This window comes from Giardia intestinalis, chromosome 5 (assembly GCF_000002435.2).
Source record: "Giardia intestinalis strain WB C6 chromosome 5, whole genome shotgun sequence".
Lineage (NCBI taxonomy): Eukaryota > Fornicata > Diplomonadida > Hexamitidae > Giardia > Giardia duodenalis.
In genome coordinates, this window is record NC_051860.1 from 1,633,642 (window position 1) to 1,647,636 (window position 13,995).

The 13,995-nt window shown below is 46.8% G+C and overlaps 6 protein-coding genes across 6 annotated transcripts; 2 read left to right on the top strand and 4 right to left on the bottom strand.

The window, feature by feature from the left end:
* Nucleotides 1-182: 182 nt before the first annotated feature.
* Nucleotides 183-2,708, bottom strand: GL50803_0017115 (uncharacterized protein; the record flags this gene model as incomplete). The annotated part of the gene is made up of 1 exon (XM_038045899.1): nucleotides 183-2,708. One exon carries the CDS (start codon nucleotides 2,706-2,708, stop codon nucleotides 183-185), a length of 2,526 nt encoding a protein of 841 aa, XP_037902212.1.
* Nucleotides 2,709-3,142: 434 nt separating this feature from the next.
* On the bottom strand, nucleotides 3,143-4,327 carry GL50803_002217 (uncharacterized protein; the record flags this gene model as incomplete). Its single annotated transcript, XM_038045969.1, has 1 exon — nucleotides 3,143-4,327. The coding sequence occupies one exon, from the start codon at nucleotides 4,325-4,327 to the stop codon at nucleotides 3,143-3,145; it is 1,185 nt and encodes a 394-aa protein (XP_037902213.1).
* Nucleotides 4,328-4,354: 27 nt separating this feature from the next.
* Nucleotides 4,355-6,601, bottom strand: GL50803_0089828 (uncharacterized protein; the record flags this gene model as incomplete). Its single annotated transcript, XM_001709262.1, has 1 exon — nucleotides 4,355-6,601. The coding sequence occupies one exon, from the start codon at nucleotides 6,599-6,601 to the stop codon at nucleotides 4,355-4,357; it is 2,247 nt and encodes a 748-aa protein (XP_001709314.1).
* Nucleotides 6,602-6,765: 164 nt separating this feature from the next.
* On the top strand, nucleotides 6,766-8,865 carry GL50803_0013196 (uncharacterized protein; the record flags this gene model as incomplete). The annotated part of the gene is made up of 1 exon (XM_038045715.1): nucleotides 6,766-8,865. One exon carries the CDS (start codon nucleotides 6,766-6,768, stop codon nucleotides 8,863-8,865), a length of 2,100 nt encoding a protein of 699 aa, XP_037902214.1.
* A 145-nt stretch (nucleotides 8,866-9,010) lies between these two features.
* Nucleotides 9,011-10,330, top strand: GL50803_0021133 (uncharacterized protein; the record flags this gene model as incomplete). The annotated part of the gene is made up of 1 exon (XM_038045959.1): nucleotides 9,011-10,330. One exon carries the CDS (start codon nucleotides 9,011-9,013, stop codon nucleotides 10,328-10,330), a length of 1,320 nt encoding a protein of 439 aa, XP_037902215.1.
* A 381-nt stretch (nucleotides 10,331-10,711) lies between these two features.
* On the bottom strand, nucleotides 10,712-13,435 carry GL50803_0089845 (Ankyrin repeat protein 2; the record flags this gene model as incomplete). The annotated part of the gene is made up of 1 exon (XM_001709260.1): nucleotides 10,712-13,435. One exon carries the CDS (start codon nucleotides 13,433-13,435, stop codon nucleotides 10,712-10,714), a length of 2,724 nt encoding a protein of 907 aa, XP_001709312.1.
* Between the last annotated feature and the right edge of the window lie 560 nt (nucleotides 13,436-13,995).

Here is a 13,995-nt window from a genome sequence, read left to right on the forward strand (position 1 = left end):
CCTCGCGCTCTGAATTGGGTGCGCTCCTCGACGTTCACTGCTCATCGTTCCATTTCTCAAGACGACGCTGCGCAGCGCGGCGAGGGCTCAGACATAAGGGGCAAAACATAGAATTACTGGAGTCTGTATTAAGCAATTTACTCAGCAGGAACTACTCTTTTCCTATAAGTGTGCGGTTTGCCTCAGTTGGGTTTTCGCAGCCCAAGCGCAACCCCCAGTCGTAAATTAGAAAGATCCTCTGCATCTGCTGTCTTAATAGGGTCTTTTGATAAGTCTGGCCGATGATTCGCTGGCCCCACCTGGAGCCCAGTCATGCCATTGGACTGAGGCTTAAGATAGTTGATAGGAGGCGAGCAACTACTAGACAATCGCAGCTCTGGAAGCCATGTCATGAGCATCGAACACGAAGTGTCCACGCCTCTGCTTTGCTCTATAACCGATAACTCTTTGAGGAGGGCTTCCCACATGCCAGAGAAGCGCAGCTCCAATTCTCTACAATCCTGCAGAACGTAGGTAAAGAGCCTACCGTTCCTTGCAAAGGACGCGGAAAGCTTGCAAAACAGCGATATGATGTAACATGTTCTTAAGCAAAGACAGAGCATGTCGTTGACAAGAGCTTTTATCGAACGAGTAATAGTCCCACGGGCGTGAGCTTCCTTCAATAGCATTGCCAGATTACCAGAGGTGAACCCACCTAGCAAGCCTCCAGCACGAAGAGGCTCTAAGCATACACCATGAAAGTAAGTATTGTGACTGATAACAAATCGAGCCATCAGGTTGAGAACTCTGGTGATGCCCGGGAAAAGAGGAGACATACAGGTTCTTCGGGGATTCGTGCTCCGCATCGCTAGGAAACTTTCTCTTTGAGCTTGCTCCTCGAGATCTTCAGCTGCTAATTCTGAACCGTCCTCATGAGGAGTGTGCATGCGATATCTTTTAAGCTCTTGCTTTCCTAACTGTTTCTCCAATCTTGCCATCATATTAAATGCACAGTTTAGTGATGTGTTGGTGAACTGCGACAACCTGCACATGTATGACAGATCTGCAACGCGTGTTTGAGAGCGTTCTCCGAGGAAGTACTCTATACGCTCCGCTGAAAAGGCTTCTTCAGTGACATGGAAATGTACTGCACCGAAGGCTAAAAGCATAAGAGAGTCCGAAGGCTCAAGCAAAACATAATCTCCTCGAAGCAACTCGTTATTCTGAGCAGCAAGCGTGACCCGTTTATGGATCCTCCTAAACTTTTTTCTAAAGAAGTGCTCAAGTAGAACAGGGCTAAAGGAGCTACCACTTTCAGAGCAATGCTTAGACAAACCTCGATGCATAATAGTGTGCATATGAGATATAAACTCCAAGGGAACCCGTATCTTAAACCATGACTCAGTGAGCAAATTGTCGCCTATGGCGCCGTGAAGTTGGCCTCCTTTGGAGAGTGTGTTAGTTAGTGCTGAATGGGATGATAGCTCAATTGTCTCCATGGTGTACTCCGCCAACCGTGTAGTAGCGTGAATAAAGTTACTGGTGGCCTCAGACTGAAGGAAAAGAAGGCTCAATCGCGAACATATTCGCTCCCTTTCGGCAGCAAGTGAGTCACTGAGCCGTCTGTTAATAACCACAAGGAGATTGCGTACGCGTTCAACGTCTGCTAAGGGCCACACAGAGTCTTTGAAAAGCGTCGGAAGCACTTCGTTTTGAAAAGTGGTTATTGTGCTCGACACCTCGTAGAGCAGAGGTAATAACTCTGATGGCTCCAGATGATCTGGAGCATTCCAGGAGGCAAAGATACCTGTCATACCTGTCACCTCTTCTGCACTAAAGGAGGATACAGGGTCTGAACCTGTCTCAGGAGTAAGTCCATCGTTGAGCGAGTCCTCTTCTAGGTGCACAGAACTACTAACGCTCTCCTCAGACAGACTTGTGTTGTCAGAATGGAGGGACATTTGTTTGTGCGGCCGGTGATATCTACGTCTTAGAAGCATAGACAGCAAGTCCGTGTAGCAAAGAAGCGGTATGTTAATGTTAACAAGAAAGGCAGGCAGTGAAGACTTAGAGACCGAGACTAAATCTGTTGTTGCTGTCGCAGATGTTTCAAGAAGGCAATTCCCAATCAGTACACTGTCAGTAGGAGGAGTAAGATACCCTCCATACGAAAGCTCGCTTAGCATGCTACCGACAAACACCTGCCTGCATCTCATGACCAGCCTGGCTAAAAACACAGAGGACTCAGACAAAGAAATGCAACGTTGAAGTGCATCTAACAAGGCAGCTGATTGACTGATTTGTCTATTTGCGGGGCTAGATCTCACCCAATCCAACTCTTTAAACACTGGCTCCAGTTTCAGAATATCAGAGCTTGCTAAAGTAACAATCGCTCGGAGAAGCACTGCTATAGACAAGTCGCTGTGTGGGGAAGAAGAATTTAACGACCGAGCAGGTGACCAACAGATCGAGGCGAGAACCGACCGCAGTCTATTCAATTCATCGAGAATAGTGTCAATAAAAGCCAGAACAGTGGGTCCGAAGGGTATCGGTATCAAAAAACGGGACTTGTACGCCACGTAAGCTCCTGCTAGACGGGCTGCGTCTGCTGCTTGTATGGCCTGCTCGATATCTGCCATTATGGCGACAGAAGCTTCATATCTTCGTAATAGTGCACTGTGCTTTGCGATGTCGATAGAAAGCCCTAGCACAGAATAGAAGCCTTCCATTGCATTAAGAAATTTTAAAGCCAGTGATCTTTGCTTCAACAGAGATCTTCAGCAGATTTGAGCTCAGCCATACAATTCTTCAACTCTCCATATGAATACCGATGACAGTACTGGTCGATAGGGAGGTGTAATGACAACTAGCAACCTATCGAACGTCACTTGTGTCCTCCTTCCTGGCAAGTCCAAAGCTTAGTCATATGCAATTACGCTAACCAGAACAGAACCTTTGTGGTCTTAAACAGAGCAGTCCATGCTCAACACAGGAAAAGCTGTTAACGGCTTGCCGTATCTTACAAAAAGCTCTGCGGAAAAGCCCTGCACTTACTGATTCTCACGGGAAAACCAATCATAATCTTTCTCCTGCATCGATAAAGTTTCACAAAAACATCTTAGCTTGATATAATTTACACCTATATTTTTCAATCAGCAGCACATCATCGTTTAAGTTTGGGAAGAATAAGTACTTCACTGGCAAGAGCCTGCCTAGGAATTGAGGGCTCTGCTTTCCCATAATACTTTACGTGTCCGGCTAAGCAGGGAAGATTGATTAGTGCTTGCTGTGCAACCCTTTGCCGTAGTTGAGAGAGATAGTCGATATGGTTCCCAGGAACTTGTGCGGGCGGGACGGTTTTTATATGCCCGCAATAACGAACCCTCTGCTGCAAAATCTTCAGCACAGGAGGCAGGTTTAGAATGTTCGATTCTTTGTCCTTAGGACGAGCACACTTAGAATTCAGCAGGCTTGAAGTGACAGGATTGCGTGCCATGCCTGGAGGTAACTTTTTCCGCAAGGCTTTAGATATGACAGGAAGACAGCACGCTGGAGCTTGTAAGGAGGTCTCAGGCTGTGCTAATAAATTATCATATGATAAAGAAAAATCATGCGAATGCCGTACTGTATGCTCCAATTCTGATACATGCAGAGAACCTATGTCAGTTCCGGTTAAATCTACCGAGGTAGGAATGATCCGCGGAGCGTTGTGAGATACAGATGGGTTCGAATGAATGGAAATGTTAGGCAGTGACACATCACCTGAAGACATAGAAGGCTCTTGAGGCGGAGAGAAAACAGAAGAGTGCACGCTATCTAAATCCTTGAGTTGAAGGTACTTCATTTGAAGAAACGGGGAGGGTATGTTATCGTCTGATGTGTTCTTATCTGCGCTGGACTTCGGATCATATTGGATGACGGATCCTGTCACAGAGAGTATGCCAATGGAATCGTTACTGCATTCCGATGCCCAGATATTTTCACCGTCTAAAGACGATCCTAATATGCTGACATTTCCTGTGTTGAGAAATCCGTCTGAAAAGTCTGTATAATTTTGGTTGCGGTCATTGTCCCACGACACACCCTGGTTTAAACTTTCATCTATGCACGTTTCTACTTCCCCAACTGGATTCATATTATCATTATTTATATTGAAGGGGGTCTGATGGGAGTTCAAAAGCTTTCCTGTTTGCGGTAAAATGGGATCCTTTTGAACGTAAGCTGGTCTGTACCCTCCGTTCAGCCGCTCTAGCTGCCGCATAGCCATCTGTGTGCAGTGGTATTCGTGCTTAGGGGGGAGAAACCGGTCTGGGTGGGCGACTCCTTCGAGAAGGAACGATGGTTCCATTTTTATGATTCAAGGATTGAACATACTTTACTTTATCAGGGCTGTGTTGGTCTCGGCTGGCTGCGTACCAAAGCCAGGGTCAGCCGTTGCATCGCGCACAATATTGATTGCCAAACCGACGGATTCCTGGTCCTGCTTCAGCCTTGAAATAAGGACGCGCCTATCTATTTCCGGTAGCAGAAAACTAGCCATGAGATCCCGTATGCACTTCTCAGGGTTCTTCATATACTGCTTACTGTTTTCGTAGTCTAAAGCAACAAGTGCCTCTACTTGGCGGATGGCCAGCTCCTTTGACCTAACTGCCGCATCAGCATCTATTGCTCGTCGACTGATCCTCGTGAGAAGGCCATCAGCAATATCTCTGTGGGCCTCCATTATTTGCATCTGTGCAAAGTTACTCTTTGTGCGCTCAAAGTTGACGTTTTCTCGCCGAATAGACTCCTCTTTCTCGCGGCGATAGCGCTCACGAGTGGCCACCTCGAGGATAGCTCGCGCTCTGTTTATTTGTTCCTTTCGAGTTCTTTCTTTCGCCAGGGCGTCTAGGGTTGTCCCTATGATGCCTGTCACCGCTGACGAAATTGATCCTGTTGCCAGCGCAGACTTTAGAGCCGTGATGCGGTCTTGCGTAGCGTCTGATAGAAGCTCATCTTCATTGCGGGCCGCTACTAGCTCGTGTGCAAGACGAAGCTCGCGGACAAGCCCGAGCCTCCTTTCTTTGCCATTATAAAGCCGTACCTGAGCGGCTGCACCTCGAATAAGGTTCTGAATGAAAAGAGCTGCATCCGCTAGGCGGATATTATCTATAGTTGGTGGATCCTGGAAGTGCAGAGCCTGAGTTTGCTTTCCAATATCGCGAGCGGCCTGTTGGGCAGTATCACCTTCCTGTGGCTGTGCAGAGGACGCGGGACCACTGGTTGACATAGCTGCAGTTGCCGCATTTGATTCTGCTGCTTGATGAGCCTCGGCTCCGTCATCTCCTGGCTGGCCCTGACCTTCCTTGATATCCTCTTTGGTACCTCCCCTGCCCATAAGATATTGACCCACTTCAACACCGGTTCGTGCAAAGCGACGCTGTGTATGGTTAAGGTACATCTCAAATTCACCCTTAGTCATTCCAGGAGGTGGAAGAAGCTGTGGGATGGGGTCGTCGGATGTCACAGCCCGAGATTTCTTGGCTCCACGCTGCCTACGGGTGTAGCCCTCTCCGTTATATAACCTGGCCGATTGGGCAGACCGAGTATGGTTCAGGGGTGCACCCAGGATCAATCTGTTCTCCTCCGGCATAAATTGGAGTATCTCATCAAAGCTTTCTTGAGTACGTAAGTCTGTCCCAGCTAACTTGATAACTCCTGTGTATCGATACGGGGCTTCCCCTGGCTTTAGAAACGGAGCATTAAGAATGTTAGCAGAGTGTATGGTTCCGTTGACAACTGTAGACGTCGAAATAGTTTCAGGCAAAGCTAAGCGTGGGCCTCTTTTAGCCGTATCTATAACAGACCGATTGCTAAAATTATGGGACTCCATGCGCCGGACCATGCGCTGAATAGTCGCATCCCTGCTATGTGCCTGCTTCTTTAGAGTCATCAATCTTTGTGAACTTAATTTATCAAGTTGTGCAGACGCCTTCATCTCGTGCGTAGTTCTCATTCTCTCTAGTTTGTGGATCCTGATCTCTGTGCGCGCTTCTTCGCGCTCCATCAATTTCTGAATGAGGAGCTCGAGTCTCAGGTCCTGTACCTTTTTCATCTCTGCCTCTTTGCGCTTCCACTCAGCCAGATCACGCTCGACAAGCATGGATATCCGCTTCTGCTCGTTCTGCAACTCCTCATATGTATATGTGGCACGTGTTGGGTCTAAGGGCGCTGGAATGGCTGCATCAAAGTCCTGTAGACGCTTGATCCGCTCTATAACCTTCATGGTTTCTTCATGTGCAGGAAGTAGTCCATTTGCAACCGTGAGCTCCAGCAGGCTCTTCACCTCTTGATTTGATGTCCCGCACGCGTCTTCTTCGAGAGGAGCTGTCCAAGGATCTGTTTGTATCTCGATTTCACGGAAATCAGTTTGAATGGCAACAGAGATGCCAATAACCTCTGCCCTTTGCTTTACTGTGCGGTGTACATCTGGGGGAGCACGTGGCAAATCGGTGCCTGTAAATGCAATCCCCCTGGACGAGACCTGCTCAACACGCGGTATCATTGGGCGACGATAATAGGCGTTACTACTGACCGTCTGGACTTGGGTTATTGGGCCAGATTCATCTTGAAATGACCACATTAACTCTCTAAATTTAGTTTTTGCTTACCGCTTTGTACTTGTTTTGCTGTGACCATTTACCAGGTTGAATAATGCTGTAGTGACCCTAGTTGTCTTTGCATAATTCTGAAAAAAGGAGACTCTGAATACTCAAAGGCCAAGTACACGTGTCTTCACGAACAAAAATGAGAGGACTTCAGTTCCTCGAAAGGACCCCTGTGTTTGCTCTAAATGAGCTGCAGGTGGCTCCGTGGCCAGTGCAGCTCCAGGTTGATGGAATAAAAAGCCACACATACCTCCCCGCTGGAGGAGTTGTCAAGGCGGTGCCCACACTGGTGACTGAACAGGTCTGTGAGGGGTCGTTCTTTTCTAATATCGACAAGAATCTCTTTAGAATGTATAGTACTATCAAAGCTACCCTTGCTGGCCACTCTTCTGAGCGCCTGTTCAAGGCCGCGCTTCAGTCTGCCAACCCATACGCAGAGCTCTTTGGGACGATTTTGCGGAACAAGGAGTTGTCAACATTTCGTTTTCTTGAGCTCGGACTAAGCTGCCAACTGTTTGCACACCTGGATCGAGCCATGCGGAGCCTTCTAACACCTTCTGAAGCCGGGCAGTATATGTGGAACTTTGTAGCCATCTCGCCACATCTATACATGGATGGCATTCGTACATACCTCGAGACACGCATCCCAGATGTCCCATTGAGTCAAGTCCGAAGTAAGATTCCCTTGAACTACATCTGCATTCACTCTAGAAAGGAGTCGCCGCGGTGTACATATTCTAAGATTCCTTTCAAGGCCATTCAGGGCCCGTCTATTGACGATTTTTCACAGGTTGAAAAGCTGCGGGGCATGATTGTCTCCTCTACCCACAGTCAAGGTGCACACTTTCTTCTACTTGAGTATGACCCGACAATACCGGGTACCGAGCTATACTCAAACTATATTCAATACTCCCAGCTCCCCTACTTCATAGTATCCGTCTTGCTCGCTATCTCACCAAGCACAGTCAAATTTGGCGGCTCCTGTGTCTTCAAGGCAACAGACCTCTGGTCACCTATACACGCAGAGCTGCTTCACCTTTGTGAGGCCTGCTATGAGTATGTCGCAGTCTGTAAAACTGCTACGATGAGGATATTAGACACAGAGCGGTGGGTCGTGCTGAAAGGACGCAACAGAAACATGTATGATATCGACTATCCTAGTTTTATTAGCTCGATAGAGAAGATCATCAACGTCACATACCCAAAGACACCAAAGGAGCCATTCACATTTTGCAGCTCTATACTGGGCCCCTTTCTTCAGCGCTCCACGCACCCTATAGACATCTTTAACAATACAGAAAGCTCTACAAGTCTCGCACAGTATATTTTCTACAACAACAACTCCGTATTAACTCTCCAAACAAGCCTCTACATCCAAGCCTTACTTCTCCACGGCATAAATAGGAAAAGCTACACTGGACTCATCCAGTTTATCAAGGAGTATGCATCGGTCTTAACTTTTAGTGGCGTGCCAGCACCTGCTGAGCCATCCAGACAGAAAGAGGTGGAAGCGCCTGTTCAGTCAGGTGAAGCTGAAGTTGTCCGTAAAGAAGAAAAGGCAACTCTTGATCCATCATCCCACGAGCAGTCTTGTTCATCAAATGATAGCTCTGGTATGATGGCCTTTAGTGAAGGTAGTGACCCAGATAACAATTCACTAGACACACATAAGGCACGAATAAGCAATGATATCCTAGTTCCGCCCTTAACGACTGAATATGCCGATGAAGGCAACGCTAGCACAGTTAGCGCGGAAGCTCTAGCCATGTGCGAACGGCTGAATCAACACATAGGGAAGCACTACACAGAAGTGGACATAGACGCTCTAGAGAGTTATTTGATGACGCACTACTCTGTGCGCCCAAGGCAAGTCATTCCCTACCAGTACTACAGAGATAGAATGTTTGGATACTTCCGTGAGATTTTCACAATGAAGCCTGATACACGCAGTATAGAATACATCATCGGAAAAGATTCAGATCACCCCGGTAGTGGCATAAACTGGAGCAAGGCTGAGCTGCTTTACTCCAGTACTGCACAGCTCGTGGAGCGCGAACAAGAGATGCGAAAGGCAGAAGCGGAAGCAAAAGCTCGCGAATCCATGCGGAAAAAGGACGGAGGTGCAGAAATAGTCAAGATAGGAGGCCTTGCTACTATTAATGATGCAAAGGAACCGGCACCTAGTTCAGCCAAGGAGCCTGAAAGAAAGCAGAAAACAAAAAAGATCAATAGTAAGTAAATACTATTTGTACTTATATGTGGATTACTACGATAACGCTCAAACCTTTAAATCAGATGTGTGCATAGTGTAGTGGCTTTAACTTGCAAAATAAAATTCCACAGAAATTTGAAACAAATCGGGAGTTGAGCTACTTGGCATCCTCATGAAGGGTATACCAATACCAACTAGGAGCTCAAATGATTATGTTCAACAAGAAAGTACACACCAAGGTATACTCCGCGAGGCTAAAACTACAGACACTAGAGTATTAGCTAGAGAGCCCTCCCTCTGCTTTGAGGACGCCTTTCAACCATATGACCCAAAGAAGCACCATACTGACGCTAGATACATTTCTGGCGCTTTTCAAGAATACTACTCCGGAAAGAAACAGATCGCTCTTGAGGTTCCCCTGAATCTAGCATCAGTGACAGACCACGATGTTAAGAGTCGCGATCTTTACCATCCCACTGTAGGCCGCAATGTCCTTTCTCCTCGAGGCTTCAGGCTTAACTGCAGCCCACCCAAACGACCTGAGCTGCCTCTAATGCCGCCAGACAAATTATTGGCGCATGCATCGGAGCGACACCTTAACTCTGTAGCTCTAAATCCCTTCCTGACAAAGCAGTTATTTCCACACCAGTCCGTTGCCCAATTTATCAGCCTTAGTGACGGTACACTCTGTACTTATCCGCTAACGCACCAACAGGTGAGATCAAAATACAGGCGATCATATACCCCCTTTCGGCCAGCTCCTCCAGCCCATGCATCCGCCCGCAACCTCACGTCTCCACTAGGTTCATTTGCAGAGCCAACTATTCTAGGAAGTTCGCCACAATCCAATTTTGCTTGCAAGAAGCGTGTATGTATTAGCAACGCTAACTTGTCTGCGTACTTCAGAAAAACGCAAGAGATACATATGAAGCTCTTCCCGGTGGTGGACAATCGAGGCATTCCTGGAAAGAAATATCGATCTGAAAGCGTTCCTGCTATAACACCTATGGTCACCAATGAAAACTTCTTTGCGCAGCCTCTACAATCTCCCTTCAAAAACCTAAGCCCCTATATTTCTAGTCTAAAGCACTCCCCACCCCCTGCTCAAAAGCGCCCGGCAAGCACGTATATTGTGGACTCTTTCCCCGGTCGACTTGTGGGCGAGAAGAGACCGCTGACAACTACCATATCTACCTCTAAAGCCAATAACTCGAGACAGCACTCTCCCTCATTCAAGAGTCAAGATAGTCCCCTCACAAGAGAGTTGACGGCCAAGGAGGCTACTCAACTGGGGGGAAGACCCCAACGGTCGGCACCAACTATTGCCAGGCGGCCAACAATGCGAAGTTCGTTAGGTGCATGGGCTCTCGATCAAAGCCCAGCAGAAGAGATCCTTGAAAAAGTCAACCGTGAGCATGCACTACCTCCAAGACGCATAAACTTCAGTTGCAAAAAAACCATTCCACTGTATCGGGCACGCTCCACAGGATGATCAACCTGACATCTTGAGCTTGCACTCAAGACATTTGGAAGAGCACTTTTAGGAGCATCTCTCAGAATTGGTCGCCGACCACAGCTCACTCCGATAAAGGCATACCATAAGCAGCACAATTACCTTAGATTGAATAGTACATCAGTCTGGCAGTTCATAAATGGTTATGAGTTCCTTATCTTATTGCTTTAGCGATTGGTATTAAGTGCGCGTGCATAAAGCTTCACAATTACAGAGTACTGCCCAGTGCACACCATGTTCTTTAATATAGAGCTAACCATGCATCCTTCATTTAACTATATTATCAAGTAATTCTCATCCTTGGTACTTATAAAGCGTGCATATCTGTTTGGTTAGTCACAATGCATAGAGCTCCTGAAACTATAAATCAGATTCTTGTAATACAAACATGTTTTCAATAAGAGCTCGGCAATAGGGACATTTCCAGATAGATTCTACGGTGTATATCTTATCAGTACAAAACGAGCAGATAACCAGGTGTCGACAAGGTAAGAGCACACAGTCGGGTTGACGAGACATGCACACTATGCACGCATTCTCCGAGTGAGATTCTTCCAGCTTATAGAAGTGGTCGTCGAGCTCATCGAGAGAATTTTCGGACTCGCCTAAGATAGCGGCCCAAAGTAGCTCCAGGAAGCCTGGGAATGCACAGGATAGCTCCTGATATTCTCTATGTGAAAGAAGCGCAGCTAACAAGCGAGTTGAGAATTTGCGTGTTATTGAGAGGAACACTGTGTTTGTGAGATCATCTCTAATACTCTCGTAGCAGGCTGCAAACGCTTCTTCAGTGTCTTGATTCATCTGATAGAACTCTCGTAGTTTAGTGAAACATAACTTCCCACTGGGGTCAGAGATGCATGCTTCTGACAGCAATAAGAGAGAGCATTTGCGATGACCGTGCTTTAGTGCGAGGAATAGAGCGCAGTTGCCATTTGAGTCAAACATGCCGGATTCAGATGCCACCAATTTCTCTATGATGCAGTCCTTGCCTGCTGCAGCTGCTATCATCAGAGCAGTGGTTCCCGACGGATGCATCATGCAGTAATCTGTCGACTTCATACCCACTTCAGAAGACAGGTAATTGACAGCTTTATCATGCCCATTTAAGGCCGCATACATCAGCGCTGTCCAGCCAGTATTATCACACACGCCAATCTCTGTTGTTAGATGTTTAATAGCATTAATATGCCCTTTGCTGGCAGCATGCATCAGGGAGGTCTGACCATTCTGGTCCTGTATCTTCCCTTCTAGAGTTATCAATAAATCGATAATCTTTATGTTACCCTTTCTAGCTGCTTTCATAAGGGCTGTTTGGCCATTGTGGTCTCGACGACCTGCTTCCTTTAAAAGAAGCCTTGCACAATTGATTTTGTTGGCTTCAGATGCATGCATTAAAGCTGTCTCTTTGGACTGATTTAGATAGCCCAGTTCAACCTCAGCGAGCTTTTCGGCAATGTCGCTATGCCCCATTGCACTGGCAATCATAAGCGCCGTTGTCCCCTTCCAATATGGCCGTCTAAAATGAAGACGCTCTGTAGACTGAAGACCGGCTTCTTCTGCAAAGAAGTAACCTAGGTAGTCTGTGTGACCTGAAAGAGCCACGTGCATAAGCGCCGTCCACCCGTTACTATCACGCATTCCTCGCTGGTAAATAAACCGGGAAAGAAGCACCTCGTCGCGCATTACCGCCCCAACCATGAGCATTGTATATCCATGTGTATAATTGAGCTTTGCACGCTTAGCAAGCAGGAATGCGGCACAGTACGTATGGTCCAATCGAAGTGCAGTGTCCAGAGGAGCTTCATCAGCTTCTTTCAGGTCATCGAGCAGGCTCATAACAAGGTCATCACGCCGATGCAGCACACCAAAATCAAGGGGTGTTCGGTAAGTCTTATCTCGGATATCAAGTTCAGAGGTAAGAAGCTTTGCGCAGGCCTTGTTATCGGCTAAGACTGCATAGTGGAGTGCAGTAAGCCCATCACAGTCCTGAAGTCTCTGCTCTTTATTTAATAGGAGAGAGACGATTGCAGTGTAACCATAGTGTGCGCTCCTCATTAAAGCAGTACAACCAGAGAGATCCTGCTGCCCTGCCTCATCAATTCTGCTCTGAACAAGATCGATAGAGCCAGAGATGGCAGCTTCAAAGAGAGTTAACCCGTCCGGTGAAGGAGGAGGAATCCTGTCGCCTAGTTCATCTCCAAGTAAAGACAGAACATGTAAGTGGCCTTCCGAAACCTCTTCGTCTTGAGTATTATGCGCACTGTACTGTGCATGCCAAGACGCAGTGTGGCCAGCCGTATCCTGCAATCCCTGCTCATATGGTTTTAGTAAGTGAACTATATGTGTCAGGCCTCGCGAGGCTGCAATCATGAGGGCTGTTGTTCCGGGTTTATAGAAGTCCCAATCGGATGACGTTTGTGCACCAGCTTCGCAAAGCAAAAGGCGCACGCAGTCTATATTATTAGAATAAGTTGCATACATCAACGCGGTCCACCCCTCGTCATTTCTGAAAGAATTCTCGCGAGTTCGTAAGAACCGGATTGCTGTGGGACGATTATACATGGCTGCATGCATAAGGGCCGTCATTCCACACCCTCCTTTGATGCCATGTTCTAGCTCAGCAAGCAGTTCAATCGACCGCATGTGCCCAGGGGAGACTACATATCCTTCTCTTATTGCATAGATTAGCGCAGTTGAGTCAGAGGAGTCTATCATTCCTGCCTCATAGGCCATTAAGATACGGACTAGCTCATCATATCCATAGGTTGCAGCAACCATAAGAGCCGTCGTTCCAGATGAAAACTGGTCCCATCGATTGGCCATTGTTAGGCCCGTCTCCACAAGTAGCAATTTGGCACAGTCAATGTAGTTGTTCATCACAGCGTAAATAAGAGCTGTCCACCCCTCTGCATCCTGGAAGCAGGCTTCCTTGCTTACCAGAATCTCAACACAGCCGGGGTGATTATTGGCTGCAGCACACATCAATGCAGTTTTTCCACCTGGAGTCCTTCTTCCTACTTGGTCAATATGCTGCATAACGCCATTCACATCTCCACGCTCAGCTGCATCAATTAACTCTGACATTTAAAATTTAATGAATCGGGCTTCTTCAATTCAGTAGACACTACCACAGCTTCCATAGATGGATAATGCTATAATATCGGGTCTCCTAAAGCTGCAGGTTGAAGGCGTAACTGTTGGAAGAAAGTTATGCGTTGTGATGGAATCTTTGACTGCATTACTTTTTACAACATAGTCAGGATTTATGATATATGCCCTATAGAGATCCGTATCTCGATGCAGATTCTCATTCCACTAACGTGCTTTTTTGAACTAGAACGCATCAAATATATGGTAATGATACAGTAGATAGTACTGGTATCTTACATGAAGAAGAGCTAACAGCGTGGCCACAATCTATCATCTAGCTGGGTCCAATTTAACTGACATTAGTTTCATAGCAATTACAAAATAGTATGTGTAAAAGCATTCTTCTGTCCAGTAGTGTTCTAATGTTCTCATCTCAAATCTAAGAGTATATCTCCACGAAGCTTTGAGTTATCAAGACAATCCCAATATTATCGAGCGCTTTGTTCACATGGTTTTCCTAATATGGCATGATAGAGAGAATGCGCTAAGAAATT